At 37.5% G+C, this 16,766-nt stretch overlaps 1 protein-coding gene across 1 annotated transcript in view; it reads left to right on the forward strand.

The window, feature by feature from the left end:
- Sptz (Spastizin) overlaps window positions 1-16,766 on the forward strand; it is a 713,541-nt gene that overhangs the window by 567,047 nt on the left and 129,728 nt on the right. The window contains exon 27 of the mRNA XM_067139843.2: window positions 1,117-1,382. Coding sequence (XP_066995944.2) covers window positions 1,117-1,382 — 266 coding nt within the window. The remainder of the gene's footprint in view (window positions 1-1,116; window positions 1,383-16,766) is intronic.

A 16,766-nucleotide genomic window follows, 5' to 3' on the forward strand; every position in this document is an offset into this window, starting at 1 on the left:
ACATAGAAATAGTTCGTGACGGGGGAATTCATTGCCGATGAAAGATATTTCAGACGCACACAAATTTTCATTCCATAAGAAAACCCTCTGGAATTTCTGGACAGCTTAGTATGTAGGTACTGTATAGCACAGGTTATGAGCACGTGTTGATTTTCTTTCTGTAGAGGTTTGAAGTGTAAATTCTGAGTTAATTTGTAATTGAAATGTTAATAGTAGATGTAAAAGTATGAATGGCTTTTTAAACAAAAGCGAGATGAAAAGTAGTATGTGATGAGGATCACTGTAAGTACTTAGGTGTTAATATAACGAACGAGGCTGTAAAGAAAGGTTACAGATCTCTTCACATGGCTATAAAGGTATTTAGGGGTTGTAGTAAGGATGTAAAGGAGAGGGCGTATAAATCTTTGGCAAGACCTGAGTTAGAGTATGGTTCCAGTGTATGGGACTCACACCAGTGCTACTTGATGCGAGAACTAGAAAAGATCTTAAGGAAAGCAGTACGATTTGTACTGGGTGATTTCCAACAAACGAGTAGTGTTATACGAAAATGTTGCAAACTTTGAGCTGGGAATACGTGGTAGTAAGGAGATGAGATGCTCGACTAAGTGGTATGTTTGAGCTGTTGGAGAGATGCTGTGGAATGACATTGGTAGACAAAAAAGATTGAGTGGAACTTTTAAAACTAGGAATGATCATAATATGAAAATAAAGTTGGAATTCAAGAGGCAAAATTGGAGCAAATATTCATTTATTCTACAAGGAGTAAGGGACTGTAATAATAATAATAATAATAATAATAATAATAATAATAATAATATTAATTTATCAAGGGAAATGTTAGATAAATTTCCAAGTTCATTGAAAATATATAAGAAAAGACTAAGTAAACAATGGACAGGGAATCAGCCACCTGGGTGACAGCCCTAAATACAGATCATTGATTGATTGATTTTATACATCCTGTGATAAGTCAGCATGTTTTGTAGTATCTTACGTTTATGTAGTGTGTTTTGAACTCAAACTCATATATTCAGGGTACATCTGTAATTTAACTATTTTCTAATCATCAGTGACAAATCTCTTAAGATGTAACAACTTACCTGTACTTGTTAACAGGTTGCGGGTTATCGAGATGTCAATGTGAGGGTCTGTGATTGCTGCTATGAACAATCCCATGCTTTACCTGACGTATCAGCTGGAGTTAATCAGGTGGAGTCATTCCTGGAATCATCATCTTCTGTGACTCAGAATTTTTGGAAACTAACTTTGGATGAAAGTCACAACTCAACTGTTCGAGAAGAATTTGGCTTTGAACATGCTCCAAGTGTTTCACTCTGCCTGTCTATTCTCCAGCTTCATTCAGAGCAAACAGCTTATCCCAGGTAAAATGTTCTGGATACTAAACTATACTAGATCTTGAGACATGATTTAATTGTGAAAATATGAATTGAAATATATATATATATATATATAGGAGGCAATCAAATTTAAACCCTGACTTTTCTACTTCTGCAGTTTTCAAAAGAAATAAAACCAAACCCCACGGCACTACAGCCCTTGAAGGGCCTTGGCCTACCAAGCGACCGCTGCTCAGCTCGAAGGCCTGCAGATTATGAGGTGTCGTGTGGTCAACACGACGAATCCTCTCGGCCATTATTCTTGGCTTTCTAGATTGGGGCCGCCATCTCACCGTCAGATAGCTCCTTAATTCTAATCACATAGGCTGAGTGGACCTCGAACCAGCCCTCAGGTCTAGGTAAAAATCCCTGACATGGCCAGGAATCGAACCCGGGGCCTCCGAGTAAGAGGCAGGCACGCTACCCCTACACCATGGGGCTGGCTCTTATTAGCTGATGAAATGTTGCCGTTCATAGTTCACCACCACGAGGAATTGACGTAGTTCGAATTTGACTTCTGTGCACCCAAATCCTAAGGAAATGTCAGCGTATGCACAAATCCCATTATTGTAACTCATTTGGGGGGGGGGGGGAAGTGGAAATATCAGGGTATGAATTTGAATGCCACCATGATCATCATTAATTCCCCTTTTTCAGCTGACACAGGTGAGGGCAAATTGGGTTCCTCTCTACTTTGCTCTGCCTTTGTACCATTCCTCATCCAACACTGTGTACCCATCTAGGTTCTGTTGTCCTATGCTGTTCTTCACAGAGTCCATCCATTGTAATTTTCGTCTTCCTTGTCCTCTCTTCCCTGCTGTCTGTTTTTCCGGTGTTTGTATTGGCGATCTTTCTTCCTTCATTCTCTTAACATTTCCAAACCATCTCAATCTTTTCTCTTCCAGGTTGTCATTTAGCTCTTTTCATATGACTTCATTTCTCACTCTATCCCTCCTGCACCATACTCCTCAGGAATTTCATTTCAGCTGCCTGTACTCTACCTCCATCTCTCTGTGTCATTGTTCAGGTTTCTGCTGCATATGTCATTATTGATAATATACCTTGTACATTACTTCCTCTAGCCTTCATTGGTACAACTTTACCTCATACTAATCGCCATACCTGGTGATAAAAGGCACTCCCCAGTTATATCCATCTGCTAATTTCCATATCCAGTCTTCCATTTTCTGTCAGTTCACTTCCCAAGTATTTGAAGTGTTCTACTATTTCCAGTTCCTAGTCTCCAATTTTCATAGCTCCTTTTCCTCTTTTTACCTCCTCAGTTCGTCACCATTGCCATATATATATATATATATATATATATAAAATCAAAAATTTTACTGTTGTTTGTGAATTCACTATTTGATTTTTTTAGAAATACAGTAAATCCTCATTAAGACTTTTCTGCAGGGGACGACAAAATGACCACGTTAAGCGAGAAAACATACTACGGAATATACGAATAAAAACTATCCAACACGGATATGGAAACGCTAGATACGATTTTTTCCGACATGAAGGCATTTGATTGAAATAATAACAATAAGTTATTTTATTAATTTGGCCACCTAATCAATACAACACGATATCAGATATCATCAATACGGATCAAAAATGATATCACATGTAATGAAGGCATTTTACATTTGTATCCGCGGGTACAGTGAAAACTATATCTCCCATTTCCCAAGATGAGAGGAAAGTATTAAAAGGTGTGAAAAACATGAGAGAACAAATATGAAAACCTTTTCTGCTGGGGCTTATAAAATAACAAGTGCAGTGAATGGTGTGAAAAACACCAAACAACAAATATGAAAACATATGTACTGGGGCCAATTAAAATATCCAAGTATTATTGCAGATCACACTCTTTCTAAAACAAATATTAGCAGAAACCTTTTATTTCAGAGCAGTGGGCTATAAAACATTATTTTCTGGTCACACGCTTAGACAGTGAATTGGAGGTTATATTCGGCCATGTGCGACTGCAACAGAACAGAATTACTTTGGTCACCACTGTGAAAAACTTCGGCCAAGTCAAATCGATCGAGTCGAAACTTGAAGGTGCGAGTTCAACATTCGCGACCTCTGCGTGCTTAAAGATGTGGATGCCAATCCACATTCTGAATGATTTTAGTGTTGTTTTCATTAGAAAGGGATTTCACTTCTTCCGTATCCATACCTAGGCTATCGCAAGACAAATATGCACGGTGCTAGTCAGTTTCACACAATTATGTTCCAAAGCCAAATATAGGCTACAGTATCATGCAAAAAACTTCCTTGTACCACTCAACACAAAATTAATTTCTAACTTCTGAATGGAATATAAGCACAAATAGGCTCACTTTTTCCGTAATCACGCAACTGTGGTGACGACTCTTGCCCAAGTTTTAAATCACGTTTCTTAACAAGGGATGACAACATTTTCTGGGCTAGGAAAAATGTGATCGTACTCGTAGTAAGCAAGAATAGCGAAAATTCGTATTGCGATATGTATGTTTATACATTCCTGATCTCGATATAGGCTACCGTATCATGCAACAAACATTCGCTATACTTCACTGTACCGGGCGAGTTGGCCGTGCGCGTAGAGGCGCGCGGCTGTGAGCTTGCATCCGGGAGATAGTAGGTTCGAATCCCACTATCGGCAGCCCTGAAGATGGTTTTCTGTGGTTTCCCATTTTTACTCCAGGCAAATGCTGGGGCTGTACCTTAATTAAGGCCATGGCCACTTCCTTCCAACTCCTAGGCCTTTCCTATCCCATCGTCGCCATAAGACCTATCTGTGTCGGTGCGACGTAAAGCCCCTAGCAAAAAAAAAAAAAAAAAACTTCACTGTACCACTCAACACAAAATACATTTCTAACTTCTGATTGGAATGCGATATACAAGCACAAATAGACTCACTGTGTTATTCAGCAATCTTGCTGCTAACCGACAAGCAACATTGAACACTCCTGAGGCTAACAGGAACGTGCAACTTATCTTGTAAAGTTCAGGAATTTAAGGCCTTTTTCCATAATCACGCAACTGTGGCAACAGATTTTACCCAAGTTTGAAATCACGTTTATTTCACAAGGGATGACAAATAAAATTTTCAGGGCTAGGAAAAATGTGATCGTACTAAGAGGTAATAGCGAAAATTTGTGACTCAATAAGTGAGGTATTTTTATACAGTTTTATTATGATGAGAATTGGGACTTCGAATTTGCAATGTGCTAAGCGGGAAAACGTGTTAATGAGGAACGCACTAATGAGGTTTCAATGTATATATACATTTCAGATTGTTTGAAGGCCAATGTGCAAACTTTAAGGGCCGATTGCAGAAACGGTGTTTAGATGATGTCTACAGTTAAACAATGCCTAAGTATGGCTGCCGCATTGCAGAGACATTATTTATCTCTTAGACACTATCTAAAACCGATGTTCAACCGGTCATGTTTAAACACTGCCAAGAGCACTGTTTAACCTCAAATGAGAGGAGTGAATCACAATCAGAGGTTATGTACCATGAAACATGTAATACGTATTATCATATCAAGACGATTCTGGGAAGAAAGGTTAGTCCGACGGTCTCTCTGTGGGATTGCCCGCTGCGAAATCGCAGCAATCCATTTGCAATGTACAGGGAGGTAGAGCTTAAAATAATATTTCGCTTTTCAAGTGACTTATTTCTTGACTGACAAAAGGACAGTCCAGTAACTCAACTTGAACACAGTTCATGGCAACCAATATATTTTATTATATACAGGGGGTAATTTCCATGGAATTATAAGTCATTTTGACTACATACATATCAGAATTACGTGTCGCGATCGTAAGAGGGCTATCACACACATCAACCGGGAGAGATTCAATTATATTTACTGCCAAGTAAACGCATAATAGTGAAAACTAAAAAGTAGGTTGTATGTGGTTTTTATGTACATAATCGTATGAGTTTTCGGCATCTATCAAATAGAAAAAGGCAAGTGATGGTGATGATTGTTGTTTAAAGGAGAGGACTGGGGAAGAAGAGCCATGGCCTTAATAACAGCCCTAGTATTTGTCTGGTGTAAAAATAGGGAAACTACAGAAAACAATCTTCAGGGTTGCCGATGATGCGTTTCGAACCTACGATCTCCAGAATGCAAGCTACATCTATATGGCCCGAACAACACACTCGGTTACACATTGCTATTGCTTCATCTTCCCTTCTTCAAAGCTACTGTATTTATGAGTAGATTACACTCACCTTAATAACGTTATAATCAAAGCTACACTTCCCCGTACAGTAGCGTGTCCCTTTTGTGTCGATAATATTATGAGATTTAATTTCCACCAAAAGCAATACTCTTATCTGTGGGCAAGTCATGCTCAGCCATATTTGAGTAATGTGTAGCAAGACAAACAGCTGACTGGCGTTCGGCGTGCTCACCGACAAATTTCATTGGTTGCTACCAGGAAAGAGTTGCATGAAAGATACTTCTATCTCCATTTTCAGACCAATATTGAAACTTAAAACGATGTCTAGTTAAAAACTGGCTGAACACTGTTTATGCAATGGAAGATCGTGCTTGATTTAGACGTTGTTTTGGTAGACGTTGCCTAAGACTTAAAACTAGTCATCGTTTCTGCAATCGGCCCTAAATTTTTTTATCTGTCTAAGGGGAAAACTATTGAACGTATATCAATGAAACTACTTCTCCCTAGATGGCTTTACTCATTCACTTCTACAAAACCTACCCATCAGCAAGCAATGGGTACAATAACTAGTTCCATTGGAAATGTGGTTTTACAGTTCAGTAAACTTTCACATGTGATAGAATAGTAACTTCATCTTTTCCCTCCAAAGTCAGCTTCTCTAAAGATGTGGAGGAAATTTCTTTTATATGCTAATAGGCTCATTGATCACTAGGTTGGTGGTATTCTAGAGCTGAAATCCTACAGCTGTATGTCAGGATGTTAAACAACTCTTGCCATATGAAATTCTGACACCGGTGCTTCTCTTAACATCTGTGACAATTGAAGGGACTTAATCAATCAATCAATCAATCAATCAATCAATCAATCAATCAATACTGATCTGCATTTAATCATTTATGCATTATTCATTCATTGTTCACTGTCTTGTGTAGTGCAGAAATGTCACCAAGTGCTGCCCCTCCTTTCAATCTGCATTTATAGAAACAAAAATATAGATGAAGTAGTGAAACACTATTTAGAGCTTGGATCATCATCCACTGCATTGAACAAAAAAACACACACACAGCACTGCAGTAAAGTATTACCTCTTAAAGTCTGCTGCAAACACTTGAATAAGGGTCTACAAGTCATGAAAGTCATAAAACTTTGCAAGTGGCTGTGCGGTTTGGTCACGTAGCTGTCAGCTTCCATTCAGGTGATAGTGGGTTCAAACCCCACTGTCGGCAGTCTTGAAGATGGTTTTCTGTGGTTTCCGATTTTTACACTATTCAAATGCTGGGGCTGTATCTCATTTAAGGCCACGATCGCTTCCTTCCCACTCCTATCATCTTCTACCCCATTGTCACCATAAGACCTATCTGTGTCGGTGCAACATTAAAAAAAAGTTATGAAGAAGTCATGAAATTCATATCATGAACTTTAAAAAAAAAATATCAGCTAAGCAAATGGAGATAAGTTGAATTCCAGTAATGCCAAAAATTTCTATACCACATGCTAGATGAGAGTCGAACATTTTTGTTTAAAAAAATAGTACTATTGCTGAATTTGAGTGTTTTTCAATACTACAGAGGTTCTTAAACTTCTAATTTAGTATTGTTTTTCTATAAATAATTATTAGTAAATCATTAATTCTACTGGCATGTTAATTAAGTAATTAAGTAATTAATTTAAGTAATTAATTAATTTAATAGATATATACTTACCAGAGTTTGTAATAAGAGTTGAATCATGGCTGAGAAATGATACAATGGATGCAGAAATTTTCTCACAGAACTGGAGTGTGTATAATATGCTTACAGTATTGTGATTTTGTATTCCACCTTTTCAATACAATTGGTTTTATGTTGTTAGAAAATCATAATGCTACAACACTATTTTATAGGGACATATTTCGCTTGATTTCATGCATCCTCAGCCTATATACTCATCTCAAGGTTAAGACCTGTCATTTTTTATTTGCTTTGACAAATTTGTGCTTAAGGAGCAGAACCACAACAGATAACAGTCACCGTAATGTAACAAATACCACAAAGTTTTGTAGTAACAGTCAAAGGGACGCACCATTATTCAAATATTGTGAAAGAAACAAATCAACACCTCATGATTTTGGATTGACGTCCCTTTTGACTAAACCCTCATAAATACAAACTACTACCAAATCAAAATCTGATCGTCAAAACAAGGCTGGTGATGTAGATATTGATTCACATAGGGAATCAGAAATAATTGTTCCAAATGAGTAAATTTATAATACCAATATAAATGGTCCGTTATTGGACATTATAAATTTTCCAGCTAACTCATTCCTGGTTGCCAGCGTTTCGCCCCCGTGTGCTAGGCTGGGCTCATCAGTTGGTACCTAGCACACCTACCAAGACGCTGGATAGTGCATACCGTGCAGGCCACTGCGTAGGCTAATTGCAGCCACCGGCAGTGCCAATGCACTATGAGAGACATTGTCTCATTATCAAAAATTGATGCCTGCTTGGCCATCAGATGATGTAGATGTTGATTCACATAGGGAATCAGAAATAATTGTTCCGAATGAGTAAATTTATAATACCAATATAAATGGTCCGTTATTGGACATTATAAATTTTCCAGCTAACTCATTCCTGGTTGCCAGCGTTTCGCCCCCGTGTGCTAGGCTGGGCTCATCAGTTGGTACCTAGCACACCTACCAAGACGCTGGATAGTGCATACCGTGGAGGCCACTGCGTAGGCTAATTGCAGCCACCGGCAGTGCCAATGCACTATGAGAGACATTGTCTCATTATCACTATCCAGCGTCTTGGTAGGTGTGCTAGGTACCAACTGATGAGCCCAGCCTAGCACACGGGGGCGAAACGCTGGCAACCAGGAATGAGTTAGCTGGAAAATTTATAATGTCCAATAACGGACCATTTATATTGGTATTATAAATTTACTCATTCGGAACAATTATTTCTGATTCCCTATGTGAATCAACATCTACATCATCTGATGGCCAAGCAGGCATCAATTTTTGATAATGCGACAATGTCTCTCATAGTGCATTGGCACTGCCGGTGGCTGCAATTAGCCTACGCAGTGGCCTCCACGGTATGCACTATCCAGCGTCTTGGTAGGTGTGCTAGGTACCAACTGATGAGCCCAGCCTAGCACACGGGGGCGAAACGCTGGCAACCAGGAATGAGTTAGCTGGAAAATTTATAATGTCCAATAACGGACCATTTATATTGGTATTATAAATTTACTCATTCGGAACAATTATTTCTGATTCCCTATGTGAATCAACATCTACATCATCTGATGGCCAAGCAGGCATCAATTTTTGATAATGAGACAATGTCTCTCATAGTGCATTGGCACTGCCGGTGGCTGCAATTAGCCTACGCAGTGGCCTCCACGGTATGCACTATCCAGCGTCTTGGTAGGTGTGCTAGGTACCAACTGATGAGCCCAGCCTAGCACACGGGGGCGAAACGCTGGCAACCAGGAATGAGTTAGCTGGAAAATTTATAATGTCCAATAACGGACCATTTATATTGGTATTATTTTAAAACAAGGCTGGTTCGATGAAACTACCTAATTCAGCATTTTGCTGTTCAAAACTAATAAATTACAGTAGCAAGCCTCAAAATTAATACCTGAAGCAGAATTCCAACGTATCCAAGATTTAAATCTTCAGATACTAATAGGTTTTAACAAAAAATTATGACTCAAATTTTAACATAAAAGTCGAATTACAATTATTTTTAATAAACTAGAACTTTGGAAAAACAATTTTAGCCAAATTTTCAATATTTTGAAGATACTGTGTTTTGGACGTCAATGTCTTTAGACTTAATGGATATTCTAATTTTAGTATAGTCATTCATATTGTTAAACTATTAATGTGTTCACAAATTCCTATGTTTATGTATTTTATTACTTAATTTTAGAATTAATTAAGCACAGATTTGTCAAAGCAAATCAAAAATGACATGTCTTAACCTTGAGATGAGTATATAGGCTGAGGATATTCGAAATCAAGCGAAACATGTCCCAATAAAATCGTGTTGTAGCGTTATGATTTTCTAACAACATAAAACCAATTGTATTGAAAAGGTGGAATAAAAAAATCACAATATTGTAAGCATATTATAGCAAATTTCAATGCGGGTCAAAACATGAGATTAGTTACATGTAAAATAAACTGGAGTGTGTATCGTAGAGATAGGATAGGAATGTTGGGAGGAGGAGTGTTCATTCTGGTGAAAGAAGAATTTGTAAGCTACGAAAAAGTTAAAGATGAGAAACATGAGATTCTAGGTTTAAGGCTCATTTCTAAACATAATAGGCAACTTGACGTCTTCGGAGTCTACAGACTGGAAAAGAATAGCGCTGACACGGATTCAGAATTATTTGATAAGATAATCAGCTATGTGGGAACGACATGGAAAGGAATGTGATTGTAGCGGGAGATCTGAATTTACCAAATGTCAGTTGGGAAGGAAATGCGAATGACAGGAAGCATGACCAACAAACGGCAAGTAAGCTGATATGGGAAGGAGAGCTGATTCAGAAAGTGATGAAGGCAACTAGAGAGAAGAATATTTTGGATGTGGTGCTGATAAAACCAGATGAGCTCTATAGAGAAACCTAAGTAATAGATGGTATTAGTGATCACAAAGCTGTTTTTGTCGTAGTTAAAAATAAATGTGATAGAAATGAAAGTTTTAAAAGTAGAACTATTAGGCAGTTACCATATAGCTGATAAAGTAGGCATGAGGAGTTTTTAAAAAGTAATTATTATCGGTAGAAAATGATAAATAAGAATGTAAACAGACTCTGGGATAGGTTTAAAGCAATTGTTGAAGAATATGAAAACAGGTTTGTACCTTTGAAGTTGGTAATGAATGGTAAAGACCCACCTTATTATAATAGAGAAATAAAGAGACTAAGAAGGAGGTGCAAATTGGAAAGAAATAGTCAGAAATGGCTGTGGAAGTAGGGAGAAATTGAAGGAACTTACTAGGAAATTGAATCTAGCAAAGAAGGCAGGTGTCCCTATAAAACATGATGGCAAGCATAATTGGCAGTCATACAAATTTTAGTGAAAAATGGAAGGGTATGCATAGGTATTTTAAGGCAGAAACAGGTTCCAAAAAGGACATTCCGGAAATAATTAATGAACAAGGGGAGTGTGTATGTGAGGATCTTCAAAAGGCAGAAGTATTCAGTCAACAGTATGTAAGGATTGTTGGTTACAAGGATAATGTCCAGATAGAGGAGGTGACTAATGCTAAAGAAGTATTAAAATTTACATATGATAACTATGATATTTACAATAAGATACAAAAGTTGAAAACTAGAAAAGCAGCTGGAATTGATAAGATTTCTGGGGATATACTAAAGACAATGGGTTGGGATGTAGTACCATATCTGAAGTACTTATTTGATTATTGTTTGGTTGAAGGAGCTATACCAAATGAATAGAGAGTTGCTATAGTAGCCCCTGTGTATAAAGGAAGGGGTAATAGACATAAAGCTGAAAATTATAGGCCAGTAAGTTTGACATGCATTGCATGTAAGCTTTGGGAAGGCATTCTTTCTGATTATATTAGACATGTTAGCAAAATTAATAACTGGTTTTATAGAAGGCAGTTTGGTTTTAGGAAAGGTTGTTCCACTGAAGCTCAACTTACAGGATTCCAGCAAGATATAACAGTTATCTTGGACTCAGTAGGTCAGATGGACTGTATCACGATTGACCTGTCTAAAGCGTTGTATAGGGTGGACCATGGGAGACTACTGGCAAAAATGAGTGCAATTTGACTAGACAAAAGAGTGACTGAATGGGTTATTACATATTTCTAGAAAATAGATCTCAGAGAATTAGATTAGGTGAAGCTTTATCTGATCCTGTAATAATTTTGGAATTCCTCAAGGCAGTATTATTGGACGTTTATGTTGTCTTATGTATATCAACGATATGTTTAAAGAAGTGGAATCAGAGATAAGGCTGTTTGCAGATGATGTTATTCTGTACAGAGTACTAAATAAGTTACAAGATTGTGAGCAACTGCAAAATGACCTCAATAATGTTGTGAGATGTACAGTAGGCAATGGTATGATGATAAACAAGGTTAAAAGTCAGGTTGTGAGTTTCACAAATAGGAAAAGTCCTCTCAGTTTTAATTAATGTGTTGATAGGGTGAAAGTTAATTTTGGGGATCATTGTAAGTATCTGGGTGTTAATATAAGGAAAGATCTTCATTGGGGTAATCACATAAATGGGATTGTAAATAAAGGATACGGTAATGAGGGTGTTTAGGGGTTGTAGTAAGGATGTAAAGGAGAGGGCATATAAGTCTCTGGTAAGACCCCAACTAGAGTATGGTTCCAGTGTATGGGACCCTCACCAGGATTACTTGATTCAAGGACTGGAAAAAAATCCAAAGAAAAGGAGGTCAATTTGTTCTGAATGATTTCCAACAAAAGAGTAGCGCTACAAATATGTTGCAATGTTTGGGCTGGGAAAAACTGGGAGAAAGAAGATGAGCTGCTCGACTAGGTGGTATGTATTACAAGTTATAAACCTCATTATTGATCCATATTGAAAACTGTTATAGTTCAAGAACAATAAATATTCAATTGAACAGGCGGTTTAATAAATACCTTCATTGTTTTTTAACTATAAGTGGTATGTTCCGGGCTGTCAGCAGAGAAATGGCGTGGAATGTCATTAGTAGACGAATAAGTTTGAGTGGCGTCTTTAAAAGTAGGAAAGATCACAATACGAAGGTAAAGAATTCAAGAGGACAAATTGGGGCAAATATTCATTTGTAGGAAGGGGAGTTAGGGATTGGAATAACTTACCAAGGAAGATGTTCAATAAATTTCCAATGTCATTGAAATCATTTAAGAAAAGGCTGAGAAAACAACAGATAGGGAATCTGTCACCTGGACGACTGCCCTAAATGCAGATCAGGATTGATTGATTGATTGATTGATTGATTGATTGATTGATTGATTGATTGATTCTATTTTATAACTTATTTTCTGTGTTTTCTCAATCGGCTTTCATGTAGGGGATAATTTTATTTTAGAAAAGCAGTGTTTTTTAACCTATGCCACTTATTGTAGCAATGCTTTTGTAGTCAATTAGTAAGGTGTCTTCCAAAAAATTGTGATATGGACTTTATTTCATAGCCTTTAAAAGTCTGAAATGATAGGGATAGCCCCAGATTGTGAGCCTTTGCCTCTGAAAAACCATTAGTTGTACAGAAATATGAAAAGATCATGAAAAAATCATGAATTTAATTTCTGTGAATTCTGTAGTTACCCTACTTACAGTTTCTGGAACTTTCCATCCCATTTTAGCATAACTTGAAATTCAGTCTCTGTTCTCGATGGGCAGTAATGTACTGTTCATATACCCTTTGTATGCAGGACACTGTGGGTCGATTGCAGAAACGTTATTTAGGCGATGTTTACGATTACAGTGTCTAAGTATGGCTGTCGCATTGCAAATATATTATTTATCGCTTAGACACTGTCTAAAACCAATATTCAACCGGCCATATTTAAACACTGCTGAGAACACTGTTTAACCTCAAATTTTAGGAGTGTGTTACAATCAGATGTTATGTACCATGAAACGTATGACACAAGGGACAGTCTGGTAATTGTCTACTTGACTACAATTCTTGGTAACCAATATATTTTATTATATTTGGGATAATTTTCCGAGAATTATAGGTCACTTCGACTACATCCATATCAGAATAACTTGTCCCGATTGTCAGAGGGCTGTCACAGCTCAACCGGGAGGAATTCGTTTATACATTTACTGCCAAGTAAGCACACATAATAGTGACACTAAAAAGGGAAGGGGTGTGTGTGTGTGTGTGCGTGCGTGCGTGTGTGTGTGTGTGTGTGTGGATGATTTTATGGATAATTGTTGTGCTAATTCAGGTGTTCGGAAACTATGAGGTAAAGACTTAATAAAAAATCTTCCAACTTTTTGATACTTATATTTGCATTTTGTCATATCAATTAGTACATGTACTACACAAGACGGAAGGCTGCTTCAACCGTAGCTCTTCCGAGGTCACAGTAGGAGTGGATTTTGACAACAACAAGATAATGGGGAAGCTCCTTTATTAATAGCAAAACAGCAATCAGCTTCAAGGTTCCTGGACTAGCCAAATTCAAGAGACATTTTGTAAATTTAAAACAAATAGCAGCCACCTTGGAGGGAGTAAATGAAGTGAATACATTGCAACATTCAGAACAGTGACAAATGAAAGTCATATCTTTTCAAAAACTTTTTATTAAGACAAGATCAGGACTGCTGATGGTGCATTTCGAATGTATGATCTTTAGAATCTTTAGAATCTCTACATCTATATGGCCCTTACAACTCATTCGGTTACATAGTAATATAGTTTCATCTTATTAAGACAAGTAGAATATTTTAATAATAAAAGTGCTGGAAACATTTTATACAACATCTGTTCAAATGAATAGAAAGAATTTTTTTTTAAACAGGCTAACTATAAGTAGATCCATCTTCCTCTCGTTTCACTATCCCATTCAACCATCCATCATTGTTTTTAATTCATTTTAATTTATTTTAATTTTACGTAGTATTTAAGAAAAAATAAGGTACCTGATTAGAATGTTCTTAAAAAGATAGTGAATCACCTAAGCATTGTAAACAGCTGAAGATGTTCTAAAAAGGAATGAAACATGTACTGTGTATGATTAATTGATTTGCCAAACTGCAAATATAAGTGTCAAAAAGGTGGAAGATTTTTTATTGTTATTAAGTCTTTGTAAATAAGATTTGATACAGAAAATGAAACTGATTCCTTGCAAAACTATGAGGTACAAAAAGGCGAGGACTGGGAAGGAAGAGCTGTAGCCCTAATAATAGCCCCAGTATTTGCCTGATATAAAAATGGGGAAACTATGGAAAATAATCTTCAGGACTGCTGATGGTGCATTTTGAATGTATGATCTTTAGAATCTCTACATCTATATGGCCCTTACAACTCATTCGGTTACATAGTAATATAGTTTCATCTTCCCATCGCAGAAACTATATAGATTACACTCACCATAAAAACATTATGATCAAAGCTACACTTCCCCGTGTGGTGGCATGTTGCTTTAGTGATGATAATATTATGAGATTTTATTTCCACCAAAAGCGATATTTTTATCTGTGAGCAAGTCATGCTCATGCTTAGCCATATTTGAGTAATGTGTATTTTGTGTAGGAAGATGACTGCTAACTACCATTTGGTACACACACCGATGAATTTCATTGGTTGCAAGAAGCAAAGAGTTGCATGGAAGACACTTCTGTTTCCATTTTCAAACCAATATTGAAACTTGAAATGACATCTAGCTAAACACTGGCTGAACATTGTTTATGCATTGGAAGATCGTGCTCGACTCGACTAGTCATTATTTTTGCAATCAGTCCTGTGAGTCTAACTTTCAAGGACATGTTGTAGTAAAGAGCCTATGTCAGTTTAGAAGAAAATAAAATGAAACATTTCATGAAATCTTTACAAACCAAGTCTATGCATCACCAAAATCCCCTCTACTTCTCGTAGCTACCTTTGAGAAGTCCATTATTCTGTGTGGTAACATATTCTCCTCCTCTCACCACCAAAGCTGGTTCATACGCACAGTTTTATCCTACTTGTGCATTCTTAAGTTAGTCTTTATTAACATAGTTCCAGTACATTTTTTATAACCATAGGTTGTATTTTAAAAACCATGAATAAACATTTCTCAATTTGTTTTGCCTTTAAAATGCAAAAATAAAAGAAAAAAAGTAACACCCACCCATCCCCATGACTTATCAAATGTCCTCCTACCACTTTGCCCACTACTGAGCTAGTTGTGCATGCAGTTAGGGGAGCACAGCTGTGAGCTTGCATTCGGGAGATAGAGGCTTCGAGCCCCACTGGTGGCAGCCCTGAAGATAGCTTTCCTTGGTGTCCCATTTTCACACCAGGCAAATGCTGGGGCTGTACCCTAATTAAGGCCATGGACGTTTCCTTCCCGTTCCTAGCCCTTTTCTCTCCCATTATCGACATAAAACCTCTCTGCGTTGGTGCGACCTAAAGCAACTTGTAAAACAAACTAAAAACAACTTTGCCCTTCTTTTTGTACAAGCAGTCATTCTCGTTTCTATCAGGTCTGATATATTTAGCTTCTCAACTGTATATCTTGAGTTCAACCATTTTTCAAATTAATATAAAATGTAACTGTGAAACTCCAGTAAAATATGTTGCTGTTTTATAAACATCAAATGCCAGGCTGACTAGCTCAGTCGGTGGAGCGTTAGCCTTCTGAGCTCAAGTTGGCCGTTTCAGTCCTGGCTCGGTCCGGTGATATTTGAAGGTGCTAAGATACGTCAGCCTTGTGTCAGTAGATTTACTGGCACACTAAGGAACTCTGCAGGAAAAAATTCTGCCACCTCAGCATCTCCAAAAACCATAACAGTAGTTAGTGGGACGTAGAAACAATATAATTAAAAAAATTATCAACATCAACATTTACCTCCTTTCGCTACTGCATTTCATACAAGAACCCTTATCTGCATAATTAACCCTTAGCACTCATGTGGCGGGCCATGCCCGACAACGAGAATATACCGAATAGGTCCTATGTCGGGCAATGCCCGACATGATTTTCTTTCCTATATACAGTAGAACCCCTATTTAACGTTTTTACTGGGACCTGGTTTTTTTAACCTTAAATGGGGGTTTACCTTCAATCAACATTTCAGTAAAAAGCACACATTGTCCAGTGCTCTTTGCCTGTACTAAAGTAATTGTTTTATTGCTGTCACTGTGTAAATAATGTGTGATGGTACATTTTAAAATGTTAACATAAATGCCTTTGATTGATGTTAATAATCCACCCTTGATCCAATAGTCCCTCAATACGGTCAACATCTTTTTCCTTGGTACCCTGTCATATGCTTTTCTAGATCTACGAAACAGAAATACAACTGTCTAGTCCTCTCATAGCATTTTTCAATTACCTGCCGCGTACTGAAAATCTGATCTTGACAGCCCCTCTGTGGTCTGAAACCACACTGGTTTTCACCCACCTTCCTCTCAACCACTGATCGCACCCTCCCTTCCAAGATGCCAGTGAACACGTTGCCTGGTATACTAATCAATGAGATAC

Source organism: Anabrus simplex, chromosome 2, assembly GCF_040414725.1.
Source record: "Anabrus simplex isolate iqAnaSimp1 chromosome 2, ASM4041472v1, whole genome shotgun sequence".
In the NCBI taxonomy this organism is placed as follows: Eukaryota; Metazoa; Arthropoda; class Insecta; order Orthoptera; family Tettigoniidae; genus Anabrus; species Anabrus simplex.